Here is a 14,604-nt window from a genome sequence, read left to right as displayed (position 1 = left end):
TTACTGCCTCCAAACAGTATGACCTTAGGGTTCAGGGACAGAACACCCTGGTGGTTTATAACAAATACAACCTGTTCAAGCTTGAAAAGACATTATAAAATTTGTTCCTTTACATACCAGCCTGGAATACATTATGAGGTTTGAAGATTTTTTTAATAAAGTGCCTACACTACTTGGATATTTTGTAATAAACTAAAAAATAATGTATTTTTAGTACTTAGGGTTTTTTAAAGTATTTATTTTTTAGTTGTAGTTGAACACAATGCTTTTATTTTATTTATTTTTATGTGATGCTGAGAATCGAACCCAGAGCCTCCAGTGTGTTAGGTAAGCACTCTACTGCTGAGCCACAACCCCAGTATTTAGGTTTTTTTTTTTATTAACTTAATCTTGGCTAGTAGTTGCAAGAATGTAGTGTAATTTTTTGAGAGACAACGGCTTGAGGTTAATTTTATATCAAATTAAAAGTTGGTTCAGAATAATCCACATTAGAAAGCTATAATCTTCTCCCCCGACCACCAGCAGTACATTTTTATACTACTTTTGTACTACTTTATTGACTTTTGGATTTCCTAGGGACTATTTTTATCTAAACTCATGAGGATGAAACCACTGGCTCTGGATCCAGCTTTAGGGATACCCTTTAGGAGTCACCTGGAGGGAAGGGCCAGCTGAGCCAGCCACTGATCACTAGAAGCTCCCTTTCCTAACATGCCATTTCCTTGGGGGTGGGGTGGGGTGAGGGGCAGGGTTTCCCTCTCCCTGAGCCTCTGTGAAGCACAGGGTCCTCACAGAAACAATGCCCCCAACTTGTGGGATAGTTTAGAATTCAGAGAATTCTAAACACACCACTACTTCTCTGCTTCTAAGTTTTGTCTTGGAAATAAAATTTATTTCCTGGTCCTAGTTTATAGCCCTACTGTTTTTGCACAATTCTTTGTAGACATTTATTAAATTCCATCTCAGTCTAAATCATTATCTAAAATAAATCCACTTTTAAAGACTCCATTCATTGGTAGCTTCAGACCTTATAAACTAATTTAATTATACTACCATCATATAGAAACTTTACAAATCCACAAGCATTAAAAGTCATTTTAAGTGCCAGGCACAGTGGAGCATGCCTGTAACCCCAGTGGCTCGGGAGGCTGAGGCAGGAGGATTGCAAATTCAAAGCCAGCCTCAGCAACTTAGCAGGCCCTCAGCAACTCATAAGAGACCCTGTCTCTAAATAAAATATTTTAAAAAGGCTGGGGACATAGTTCAGTGTCCCTGGGTTCAATCCCTGGTACAAAAAAAAAAAAAGTTCATTATAAGTAAACCAGGTGCAATGGCATGTGCTTCTAGTCCCAACTACCAGCGAGGCTGAAGCAGGTGGATCTCTTAAGCCCAAAAGTTTGAGGCCAGCTTGGCAACATGGCAAGACTCTGTTTCAAAACAAAAAACAAAAAAGTTTACTAGAATTGTGTGTGATATATCCCTTTTGGGAGGAAGTTTTTTTTCCTCTCACTCCCAATTCCCATACTAGGGATTACACCCCACCCCCGCCCCCAAGCCATGTCCTCATATACCACTAAGCCATATCCCCAGCCCTTTTTTAAAAAATATTTTTTAGTTGTAGTTGGACATAATATCTTTATTTTATTTACTTATTTTTATGTGGTGATGAGGATTGAACCCAGCACCTCACATGTGCTAGGTGAGCATTCTATCGCTGAGCCACAGCTCCAGCCCCATTATTTTTTACTTTGAGACAGCGTCTCACCAAGTTGCTGAGGCTGGCCTTGAATTATGATCCTTCTGTTTCAGCCTCTTGAGAAGCTGGGATTTGTAGGTGTGCACTCTGGTGCTGGCTGTTATTTATTAGACTTGTTCTATTTCCTACCTACACCTGCTAGAAAACTTTCCATTAAAAACAAAAGCTTTAGAAATTAAAATTTATATAATTTTTATGGGACCATGTAAAGTTAATTCAGTTATGAAAGTATCGTTATAATCATAGCTTTAAAAACATTACACAATAGAAATGAAGAAAAACTGACACAATTGAAAATTTCAAACATTTTGGAGAAAAAAAAACAGTTCAATATTACCACATTGGTAAAATGTACATATGTTCAGCTCTTATATTTTAAATGTTAATTAACCTTAAATAACAACAAGTGAAACTTGTTTTCTATAATAAAATCTTAAGCAAATTAAGCATATTATTAAGCACTATTACTAAGTTTCATATGAACACTTTGAACTATAATAACTAATACACAAGAACACCTTACTCCTTTTAATTTTATTAAAATTTCCTATTAATGAACCACAAAAAAATTTTTTCTAGGAAAATATCTTGACTGTATTTTTAAAGAGCCTACATTAGACTCCTTCTTTTAAAAATAAAAGTTTTGATAAATTATAATGCATTTGTGCCTGCTGATTATCATTGAATTCAGAAGCAAAGTTACTGAAGATAAAATTAAGACAGTATCTTAATTAATGTCAAGATTACTATTCCTTTGAATGCATACCAATAAAATTTCTTTTAAGTTACCCAAGATGCTGCTGGGAGAAATGGAGAGAAGTATAGTTGCCCCAGAGATGTAGAGATGCTCCATTTTGCCAGGGTTTAATGGAAACGGGTTTTAATTTTTTTTTTTAGGATTTTTTTTTTTTAGTTGTTGATAGGCCTTTATTTTATTTATTTATATGCGTACTGAGAAACCAACCCAATGCCTTACACTTGCGAGGGAAGTGCACTATTGCTGAGCTACAATCCCAGCCCCTTAATTGTTTCTTTGGTTTTTTTCCATACTAGGCATTATGGGGATTAAACCCAGGGTCTTGCACAGCAGTAGGCAAGCACTCTACTGCTGAGCTACACCCCCAGACCATAAGATTTTTTTTAAAAAATAGCAATGTATCCCTCAGTCTATGCTTAGTCTTAATGGTCATGCTGAATCATTACAGTCCCCTCTTAGAATCCAAGCAGAACTGCATTCATAAACACATGTCACAGACCTCACGGACATCATTCTCCTTCATGACATGTCTTGTAATGTAGCGAATAGAATCAAGTGCAGCTTCCAACGTGTTTCTTGAAGATTTTGGTTCACTACCACTCTCGGTTTCCTTTCTTTGAGTGAAGTACCTGTCTACGTGACTTCTCATGCAAAGCAGTTTGGGAAGCTTGTGAAGAAATATCTTGCGGACCCAGGGTGCCATAGCGTTGTGTGTTGAGGAAGAGCGATGGTGAATGTTAATGGCGAAGACAGTCACCATAATTGATAGGGTCACAAAAATCATGGTGAACACCAGGTACTCTCCAATCAGAGGTATTACTTTAGAAGAGGAGGGTATGATCTCTTCAATAACCAGAAGAAAGACAGTCAGAGAGACAAGGACTGAAGTGCACAGACTAATCTTTTCACCTTCATTTGAAGGAAGATAGAAGACAACTACTGTCAGAAATGAGAGCCCAATACAGGGTATAATAAGGAACAAGGTATAAAAGAGAGGCAGTCGCTTAATTACAAAGGAGTAAGTGATGTAGGGGTACCAGCAGCAGCTGTCAGTTCTGTTTCCTTTGCTCCCCGCTGCACTCACAATTTCCCATTCTCCATTATCAAAAAAATCTGTCTTGTCTACATCTTGGTCCTCTAGGATTATATCAACCTGAGATCCATCGTACGTCCAAGAGCCAAATTTCATGGAACAGTTTTGGAGATCAAATGGGAAAAATGTGACATCAATAGTACAGGAACTTTTGTAGTTTGCTGGCTGTGTCCAGGTGACAGTACCATTGTACCTGACAACTGTTTTTGTGCTGGCCCCTTCAAAACGTCCATCTGCACTAAAATACAAACATGTTCAGTAACAAAACAGAAAATACAACTCAATCATGCACTGTATAAGCCAAAAATAAAAGAAAGCCTATAACTGACAGCATGAAATATTTTAAAATTACTACCTGCTGTACATAGGGGACGCTGCTCTAGAGATCTTCCTTAAACATCTGACCTTACTGGAACTGAACAACTTCTACATGTTTTCCAGGGCTGAAAAATCTATACTTTTCATTTTGCAATTTTAGCAGTTGAAAGAAGCTCACTTTACACACAAAATAAAATCAGGCTATTTATACACAGGACATGCACAGAGCCAGAACCTGAATTCACATTCCTAGACTCCCCACATGGAGTTCTTTCTTCTCCACCACAAACACTGGACATTTTCCATGGTACCAGGAAAAGAATGCTCCCCCTGGGCACAGCCCTGGAAGACAGCAGTGCTTGTTGGGCTCTCCCACAAGTAAACTCCTATGCTGAAGAAGCCTAGTAAGAAGCTGTACCCCAACACATGATTTGTTTCAAAACTGTGTTTATCTTCAGATTCATGTACCTTTTATACAGTACTCTGTAATATATCTATGTGTGGTATAAAAAAGTCTTTAATTACTGAGAGTAATTAAAGAAGGTTGTTAGCACATTACCTCACAAGCTTGTTTACCCTTCTCTATCAAGAAACATGGAAGTGCACCAATAAAAAAAAAATATGTGGAAAGAAAAAAGGGAGGTCAAAAGTTTCAAAAGATTATTTTTACACTGCATTGTGTCAAATGCCTTTTTGCAAATAAGACAAAGTACTTTAGAATGAGCACAAATTTCCTGATTTTCCCCAGAGTGGTCCTAGAATAAGAAATGAAACTGGTACCCAAAATTTTCCTCTTCCCCCAATTAAAAAAATCTTCCAAATATACCTAGGCAGGATGCCTATAAAGATGGGTTAATAATTAACCCAATATTCCTTATCACAGGAAAATGACAATACAGTATTTAAACAAAATTAGAAGGATGCTTTTGAACATAATATGTGACCACAACTAAAAAACAGACCCCAAAATCTGGAAATCTGCCAAGTATGTGGAGGATAAATAGGAATGTCACACTGCTTTGGTGTGAAGCCCTACCCGACTACGTGAGAGCTATGTGATCTTAAATAAGGTGTAACTACCCTAGGCCTCCATTTTCTTATCTTAAAATGAATATACTCATACCCAATGCATGAGGTTATTGTGAGAATCAAATTACATAAAGCACGTAAGGCATTTACTAGCACATTCCAGACACATGGAATTTCACCATATGTGTAAGCCAATAACTATGGTTATGTCTAATTTCCCCCATTCCTTACACCTTCCTGTACTTCCCAAACCTTTTTCAAATTTCAGAAATCAGAGAACACTTTTATGATAAAAAATAGTACACACAAGAAAAAAAGGAGGAGTCACAGAACCTCTTAGTAGGTTTAAGAAACAAAGGAACATAAAATCTAGTCATATATAGCTCAACGAATTTCAAAGGGGAACAAATGACTGCTGCCTGATAGTAATACAAGTTTTCTTTCAAAAATATAAAATGGCATTTATAATATAACTTACTTATCAAACAAAACAATGTCCGGGGTCCAGAGGGAGTCTGAAGGAACACGTATAACTTTTATTCCACCATAGTCATCAGGGTTCCATCTTAATTTTACATCTGTCCATTCCTTTAAAATGAAGAAATCTGCCTCAATTCCAAACCAAATAATAGTCAAAATAGTAAAAATTATACTCTTTGTCAAGTCCTGAAATTTTAGACATGAAATCATCTTTGCCCCCAATACAGAAAACTCAACTCCATCTCTTTGATGTGGGCACTGAAGCCCAACTTCTAGGTAGTGGCTCTGGCTATGGACTCAGGGCTCATGGTCCTTATGAGACACAGGAGACAACCAAAGCTGGTGCACTCATGGCTCCATGCAGCACCTCTTCTCCCACCAACTGACCATGCCCAGGACTTGAAGCCATGGGCCCCCAAGGTTCAGAGGAAACATTCTCATTTCCCAACTGTATCGTTACTCAATTTGGCTGGACTGGTCTGTGCAAAGGGGATTTAGATTTGTTACACATTCCACATATTTAAACACCATATCAGCCTCCAGGTAGTAACAATTCTGTGATCATATCAAGGTAAGAGTCACATGCCAAGAAAGGCACATCTGCTTTTTAGGAGTTTCGGGTTAGGGATGTTGGTAATAGGCATAAGAATTAGGAATGGTGGAATAAACAAAAGGGAAGCACTCAGCAACTATTGAGGGCATACGTATGGTAGCCCAGTAAAATGCGGACCTTTATATAAAAGGCACTCTATGTAAAAATAACGTATTACATTCTTGTCCACTCCCATCTCAGAGTTAAAGCCAACATCCTTGCAGTGCGCTATGAGCCACTATTCCATTAGTCTCCCATTACTTACCCCTCACCATGTCTCACTCATTTCTAGCCATATTGGCCTTGCTACTCCTTTAAGTGAGACACATCCCAGCCTCAGGGCCTTTGCACTTACTGGTCCCTCCTGGAATGTTCCTCCCCAGGTACCCACAGGGCTTTCTTCTTCTCCTCCAAGTCTTTGTTCAAACTTTGCCTTCCAGGTGACATTTTCTCTGAACATTCTGCTTACTAGTATAGTCCTTAACATTCCCTAACCTCTTTCAATCAACATCTAGCTGATTGGCTCCTCTGCGGTGATGCTCATTGGGCTGTTTCCCTGCCCTTTCAGACCAGGGAGCTGCTCATTGAGGGACTTTTTTGGCTCCGCCCACGCGACCCAGCCAATGGGCCTCAAGAGCAGGAGGATTGTGTTCTCCAAGCTCATTAGCTTCTAAGGTACTTGTTCCTTTTCCTCCCACTAGAATGAAATTCCATGAAGGCAAGGATTTTGGAGTTTGTTTTGTTCACTAAAGTTTCCCCAGTGCCCAGCACAGAGCCTGACACACAGAAGGCACTTGAAAAATATTAACTGATTCAACATAAGAATTTATCTACTGTCATTTTTCTGTATTCGGCCAATTCACCAAGACCACATATTCATGTCCCTTTGTGCTGTAAGCCCTGTGGTAATTGGTGGTGCCAGCTTCTAGCTGGACGCCCATTTGAATGTTATACATACCTGTTTCAACCAGACATTTGTTGTCATTAACTGATTTTTCTCATCCTATGAATAAAAATTTAAATAAGATTATTGCAATTATAGAAGCAATTCTTTAAATAAAATAAGAAGCGTTATGTTTTTATACAAATATCCTCCATACAAAATTGACATTCTGCTTATCACTCTGGTTCTCTAGAAAATTAGTATTCTTTTCCAGCCTAATTTCACATTATTCCTTTCAACATACTTTGTACTTCAGATAAACTATCTTAAAGCATACCATTGGCATTTTTAGATTTAACATTCATGGTATCAACTACTATAATTTCTTCAAATTTAAGACAGAATCTAAGATACATAGCATTATTCTATTTGCTTAGCACCAAAAGGAAGAGAAGCTATCAATGAATTGCAAGCTGTCATTAATTATAAGATATATTCTAGTTCAGAGATGGCAAAATATGGAAAAGCATGCATTTTAGGATTAGTGAGACATGGCATTTCTGTACATTGTCAAGGAACTATTCCTTGTGGGCAAGAATTTGAACTTCCCTGGGGGTCTGCTATGTAGAAAAAATACGGATGTCTAAGCATTTCACAAAGCCTTTAGGTCTTACTTTTCTAGAGAAGGGGTCCTTAAGACTTGTCACTTATTCCTCCAGCTGTCAAATCTTTGCTGTGCCAGCCCTTCCCCAAATTTTCAAGGCCTAATTAAAGTGATATTTTCTCCTACCAAGTTTTACTAAAATTTCATGGAATCAAATGAACAAGCCAAATTTACCATAATCACCAACCACAAGTACAGGATATGTATAGGATATGAGGCTAAGCAAAGAGAGCCACAGCAGCGAGAAGCAGCTGGGGAGAGAATACAGTGTAAATAGCTCGGGTAGCTGAAGGTTACCCTTTCCCTATTCTATCCCAACAGCAGGAGGAAACTTGAAGAAAGCACATCCTTAGGGACAAAAGCAGCTGTGTGACATCCACACATAGGAGGAAAGATTGCTAGGAATCAGCATAGCCATCCATCTTAAGATGTAGTTCCTAAGAGCAATTTTCTTTAATTAAAACACAAGAGTTCAGGGGTAGGGATGTAGCTCAGTGGTAGACTGGCATACACAAGGCCCTGAGTTCAATCCTCAGCACCATCCAAAAGCAACAGAACGCAGCAACAGAAAGAGCTGGAGAGGACCTAGAGACCTCATCTACTGTAATTCCTTCCTTCATTCTCCAGGTATAGAAACTGGCCCAGTGAAGTGACTTACCTAAAATCACACTAGTCAGTGATAGAACCAATTCTAAAATTTGAATCTCCTAAATCTAAACCTTATCCCACCAGCTCTACTGCCCACCCCAAAGTCACACACCATCCAAAATAACTGCTAATCCCAGTATGAGAATATGCCTGTTCCACAAAAGTTCTAAACAGAGGTATTTATATTTAGGAAAGTTCTGGTAAATATAATTCCTATGATGCTATAGAGCAGTAGGTCATCTTTAAAAGTGATGAATGAACCCTTTTTCTAGAAATGTGAGCACATATTTTGCTCTCTGATTAGAACCCAATCAAACCTTGGTATTTTCAACTACCAGTAATGCAGATTAAAAAATAATTCATAAGGAGTTAAGGTTGTAGCTCAGTGGCAAAGTGCTAGCCTAGCATGTGTGGGGCACTAGGTTCAATCTTCAGCACAATATAAAAATAAATAAATGTGTCCATCTATAACTAAAATTTTTTAAAATAATAATCCATAAATTTGCAACTAGCCTCAAAGATGAGGCGGCTAACCATAGGGGATGCATCCTAATTTAATGTGGCTGCAGGTATCTCCTGAGCATCTATAATGTGCTCTGCAGAGGGAGGATGCAACAAAATGAAACTGAGTGAGGACAAGTGTGGACAATACCCAGGAGGAAAACACAAAATAAGTGGAGAAGATTAAACTACATGTAAGCATATCAGAAGTTTAAGTGGTAATAGTTTTTTAACCTGATCATAAAAATATAATATTAAAACAAACAAATAAACATGGAGATATTTTTAAAAATAGAAGCAGGCACAGTGGCACACGCCTGTAATCCCAGCAACACTAAGAGGTTGAAGCAGGAGGATCCCAAGTGAAAGCCAGCCTCAGCAACTTTGGGAGAACCTGTCTCAAAATAAAAAACTAAAAAGGGCTGGGGATGGAGCTCAGTGGTCAGGCACCCCTGGGTTCAACTCCTGGTACTGAAAAATAAATAAAAAATAAATACATAAAGAGCAGGATAACATGTAGGAAATAAGGTAGAAATCTACAGGAAGTTCAAGGGAGAGCTACCAGCATGATTATAGAATTGAGAGACCCCAATGATGAAAGGATCATAAAAGCACTTAGAAGCAATTCAATGAACTTTCTGTTTTCAACCCCAGGACCAGTCACCTCATCTTCTATGACTCCAGACCCTCTTGTAGTCACTGACATTCCAACTTCTCTACTGGACTAACTTTATTCTTTTTTTTTTTTTCTTACAGTACTGAAGATTTAAAAGGGGTGCTCTACCATTGAGCCATCCCCAGTCCTTTATATTTTTTTTTTATTTTGAGACAAGGTCTTGATAAGCTGTTCAGGCTGGCCTTTAACTTGTAATCATCCTCCCTCAGCATCCCGTGTTGCTGGAATTATAGCCATGCACTGCTGTGGTTAATTTTACCACTTTCTACAAATGTTCCTCAAGGATCAGGTTCCTACTTTTCTTCACTAGCTTTAAAAACTAACCAAAGTTTCAACACTCATCCGCAGCCTGCAATTCCAAATTGATATCCTTAGTCTCTCTTTCACCTCAGAGCTGTTCTTGACTTCCCCAGGGCTAGTGAACATTCTCTTTGGAATGAACACCTCAAATCACAAAGTCGTCATCCCCTCTGCCATACTCCCATAGCAATATTTCAGGTTTCTGTTCCTCTACCACTCTAGGCACCTAGGGTTCAAAATGTGCCACCTGGCCTGGAAAGGCGGCACATGCCTGTAATCCTAGTGGCTCAGGAGGCTGAGGCAGGAGGATCGAGAGTTTAAAGCCAGCCTCAGCAACTCCTCGAGACCCTGTTTCTAAATAAAATACAAAAAAGGGCTAGGGACCTGTCTCCGTGGTCAACCGCCCTAGGTTTAATCCCTGGTACAAAAAAAAAAAAAAAAAAAAAAAAAAGCGATACCTCCTTCCACATTCAGTGGTCAAGTTCTATTATCCCTTCTATGTGACCTAACTTGTCTGTCAAGTTTCTTCAAAACCATGTATGTTACTCACTGATCTTCTAGAGAACTGCTTTTGCCATATCTAGTGCCTGTTGGATCTCTCACCCATTCAGCATTTACCATGTGCCAGACTCGGGGTTGGACACAGGAATAAAGCTAGCCCTGCTCTGCAGAGCACACAAGCACCAGTGGAATGGGCACTATATCAAAGGGCAAGAGACTACCAGAGGACCAGACTGTCTTGGAGTCTGGGAAAATTTCACAAAGGGTCTGACAGTGCATTGACCTTGAGGAATGAATGCCTCATGCCAGAAGGAAAAAATTATCAAGCAGAAGAAATGGCAGAAACAAAGGCAAGGTGGTATGCAGGGATCACTCCTCACCTGCCCAGCCATTCAGTCACACCATTTTCCTATGTAGCAGGGCTCCCAACATTAATCTGATCTAAACAGCTCCACAAAAAGGCTCAGTATCACTGACAAAGCTATAATTATACTGTTCCTTCTTTTTAAAAATATTTTTAAAAATATTGATGTTGATGGACCTTTATTTTATTTATTTGTGGTGCTGAGAATCAAACCCATTATCTCACACATGATAGGCAAATGCTCTACCACTGAGCCACTGAGTCACAACCCCAGCCCATTGTTCCTTTTTTTAAGAGAGAGACAATATCTTTTTTGTAGATGGACACAACACAAAGCCTTTATTTATTTATTTTTATGTGGTGCTGAGAATCAAACCTGGGTCCTCCCCTCCCCCCGTGCTAGGCGAGCGCTCTATCGCTGAGCCACAATCTCAGCCCCATTGTTCCTTCTTATTAAAGTATTTTTACTCTCTTCCATGTCGGCTGACTATAAGGCCAGCTCAACTGGCACCTCCTCTATCCTGCCTTCTTTGATAATCTCAATCATCATGATAGATCTGAAGTCCCAGCTATTCATGCCATCATGATTTAGTACTTCAGTATTCTGAAGTGACTCTACAATGGCCTCAACCAGAAAGAAAGATCTTTGAGAGCAAGCCCCAGTTTATCTTACTTCCTACTTTCCTATCTTTATTTAATATCTCCCCATACCAACTAGCAAAGGGTCATATGTATTCACTGATTTCTCTGGAAGCAACTAGGTGACATATATCATCATGCTAGGGATCAAACCCAGGGCCTTGATGAACAAACACTGTACCACTGAGCTACACCTCCAACTCCTGACTAACTGCCTTTCTTAAGAAAAGGAGAAATTCAGATATTTGTTTATAAACATCATCATTGTTATTTACAATAAGAAAACTGAACAATAATCTGCTAACAATAGGAGAATGGATTTTTAAAAAGGAATCTCATGTAGCCATTATAGTAGGGAAAAAGTTAGCAATCAAAATCATATCTAAAAATATTCTAATTTTATCATACACACACACACACACACACACACACACAAATAAATATATAAATAAAAAACTGTCTAAAACAATCTAACAGGTTAACATTAGTCATCTCTGGGTAGTAGAATTAGAATATATTTCATTTGCATCTTTTGCACTTTAAAAATTCTCTATAAACTGTGTGCAGTGATATATGTCTGTAATCCCAGCAACTAGGGAGGCTGAGGCAGAGGAACACAAGTTGAAGATAAGTCTCTTAGTAATTTCTTTTCTCAAAATAAAAAATAGAAAGGGCTGAGGATGTAGTTGAGTGGTAAAGTGCCTCTAGGTTCAAGTTCCAGTACCAAAAACAAAAGAAAAAGAAACCAACTCTACAGAAATCATGCATTACTTCTCTAATCAGAAAATAATGACACATCTATAAATGTTATTTTAAAAAATACATATGTGAAAAAAAAAATATATATATGTATATATATACACACACACATGTTGACCTATTCTGGGAACATAGCAGGTAAATAATGATTAGCATGACCAGGACAAGAAGAAACTACCTTAAAAATTAGTGTGAATTTTTAGTTTAAATAGGAAGGATCTCTTGGACAGTGAAAGTTATCAAGGAAACTTATTCTCCCTTGTGAATGTCACATGGAAAAGTCTCTGTAATGTTGTAGTGTGATACTGAGACAATGACCTGTTGAGATACTTTTTGGACCTAAGAATCTATAATTCTAAAACTTTTTTTCCTCTTAAATTTTTTGATCTATGTTTAACACATTTAAAGAGAAACTTTAATATAAAATGTTTCAGTATCTTTGCATTTGTGAAAGACAAACTTATTATCATTGCCAAATGAGATAAAACAATTTCCAAATTATACAAAACCATATAAACACATTATGTCTGTGGCACAGTAATTATTTTTTCCTGAGGAGTTCCTTGAGGAAAGGCACACAACAGACTCTCATGAAATTGGTGTGATAAGGAATATGTAATAATATGCACACCTACCACATCCACTAATTGAGATATTGCAAGGCCAAACTTGATTTTTATTTTGTCATTCAGGTATTCCACAGGACGAACCCATCTTTCATAGTCTTGAAATAAATCCTTAAACAAACTGTCTTCATGTCTTGCAACAGAGGATGGTTCAGATAATCCTGTGTATAACAAATTTTTAGAAGTTATTTGTATTTTAAGAAATTAAACATTATTAAAGATTCAACTATTATGAATTCAGATTTTAAATGGAATATTAATACAAACACTTGTGATCAAATAAGGGTCATTCTGGCTCAGATATAATTCTTAAGTTAAATCAGATTACCAACTATGGAAATATGCTGAGTTCTTTAAGAAACAGTACAAATACAGTATAATTTAAACTCTAAATACTAAGTAAAGGGGATATAGCTCGGTGGTAGAACTCTTGCCTAGCAAGCAAAAGGCCCTAGGTTCAGTCAACAGCACCACAAAAACAAAAAGCAAAACAAAACAAAATCTACATAATAAAAGCTTTTCTATTGTCAGAACTACAGAGATTGCTGAGAATAAAATTCCACACCTAGAAAACAAATACACTGAAGCAAAGTCTTTTTATCAAGTGTAAATTTAAAATAAATATGTTAGTGACATAATTTTATATATGAATATTGAATGAATTATTTATATTTGTCATATATTTGCTACACTTTCGTATAAAATCACTTTAGGACCTAATAGGAAAAACATTTACTTCAAAAAAAATGTCACTGGGCCAGACACAGTGGCCATGCCTGTAATCCCAATGACTCAGGAGGCTGAGGGAGGAGGATTTCGAGTTTAAAGCCAGCCTCAGCAATTTAACAAGGCCCTAAGCAACTCAGTGATACCTTGTCTCCAAATAAAATATTTTAAAAAGGGTTGGGATGTGGTCAGGGGTAAAGCACCCCTGGGTTCAATCAAAAAAGTCACTGGTGTGGCTGGGATTGTGGCTCAGTGGTAGAGCACTTGCTTAGCATGTGTGAGGCACTGGGTTTGATTCTCAGCACTGCATACAAATAAATAAAATAAAGGTCCATTGAAAACTTTAAAAAAAAAGTCACTGGCTTATTTATCATCAAGTACACAAACACAGGAATTATAGTAGCTATCAGAGATGATCCTTCTCCAATGTAAAAGAAAGCATTTGAAAGAAAACTATCACTCTGACAGAATTCTCTTTTTATTACGGTAGACCGTGATTTCTGTACAAAGCTATTAAAAAGTTATCTGGTGACACTAACTGAAAGAAATCTATTTCCTGATTCTCCTTCACTGCCTATTATTTCATTAATATAGCAGCCTCAAGGATTTATGTCCTGCTTCCCTGAGCAGTGCAAGATTTCATCTATAAATCCCACAGTTTGTGTCACCCCTCCCATAAATGTCTCCTTATGAGGGAATGCAGCACAGCATTTGCCATTTAGATTAAATTAGAATACTGTACACTGGAGAGTCATCTTAATACTTAACAGCTGTTGATTTTAGAGCTTTAAGTTAAAAAGAACATTACTGAACCATTTTTCCTCTTTTAATCCTATTTTAAAGATTTATCATCTCTGAAATGCCAAAAATTTAAGGTTGTTTAAATGATAAAAATAAATGAATGTCTTTCAATTGCATCTAAGAACCATTTTTGCCTTGGGGTGGAGGGGACAAACTAATTTGAATTGTTGTCTCAAATTGTGTTTGAAAGATAGATTAGGTAGCATATACATAAAATAATTCAATCCCAGCATTCTGCCTAACGTTCAAGATACTGCTTGGTGAATACCTCTGTAATACATCCAATACTAGAAATATCATTTTCTTAGCACACTTTACAGAAATGGCAGGCACAAATGCCAGTAGTATTTTAGCACAACCTCGATGGTGAACTCAATTCTACTTAGTGGTTATGCTTTTTTAGTTGGTTCTAAATGTTTTAAGTTATGCTGCTTGGAATGTTAAAAAGGAAATAATACAATGTATTCCCCTCATTTCACAAATGGGATATG

General features: G+C 37.5%; 1 protein-coding gene across 1 annotated transcript in view; it reads right to left on the bottom strand.

The window, feature by feature from the left end:
- Window positions 1-14,604, bottom strand: part of Chrna5 (cholinergic receptor nicotinic alpha 5 subunit) — a 42,326-nt gene that overhangs the window by 2,736 nt on the left and 24,986 nt on the right. Inside the window, exons 2-5 of the mRNA XM_005316848.5 lie at window positions 12,596-12,747; window positions 6,984-7,028; window positions 5,432-5,541; window positions 3,013-3,844 (exon numbers count right to left, since the gene is read on the bottom strand). Coding sequence (XP_005316905.1) covers window positions 3,013-3,844; window positions 5,432-5,541; window positions 6,984-7,028; window positions 12,596-12,747 — 1,139 coding nt within the window. The remainder of the gene's footprint in view (window positions 1-3,012; window positions 3,845-5,431; window positions 5,542-6,983; window positions 7,029-12,595; window positions 12,748-14,604) is intronic.

This window comes from Ictidomys tridecemlineatus, chromosome 5 (genome assembly GCF_052094955.1).
Source record: "Ictidomys tridecemlineatus isolate mIctTri1 chromosome 5, mIctTri1.hap1, whole genome shotgun sequence".
NCBI classification, from domain to species: domain Eukaryota; kingdom Metazoa; phylum Chordata; class Mammalia; order Rodentia; family Sciuridae; genus Ictidomys; species Ictidomys tridecemlineatus.
Note: the sequence above shows the minus strand (reverse complement) of the source record. Positions and strands in the feature narration are given on the sequence as shown.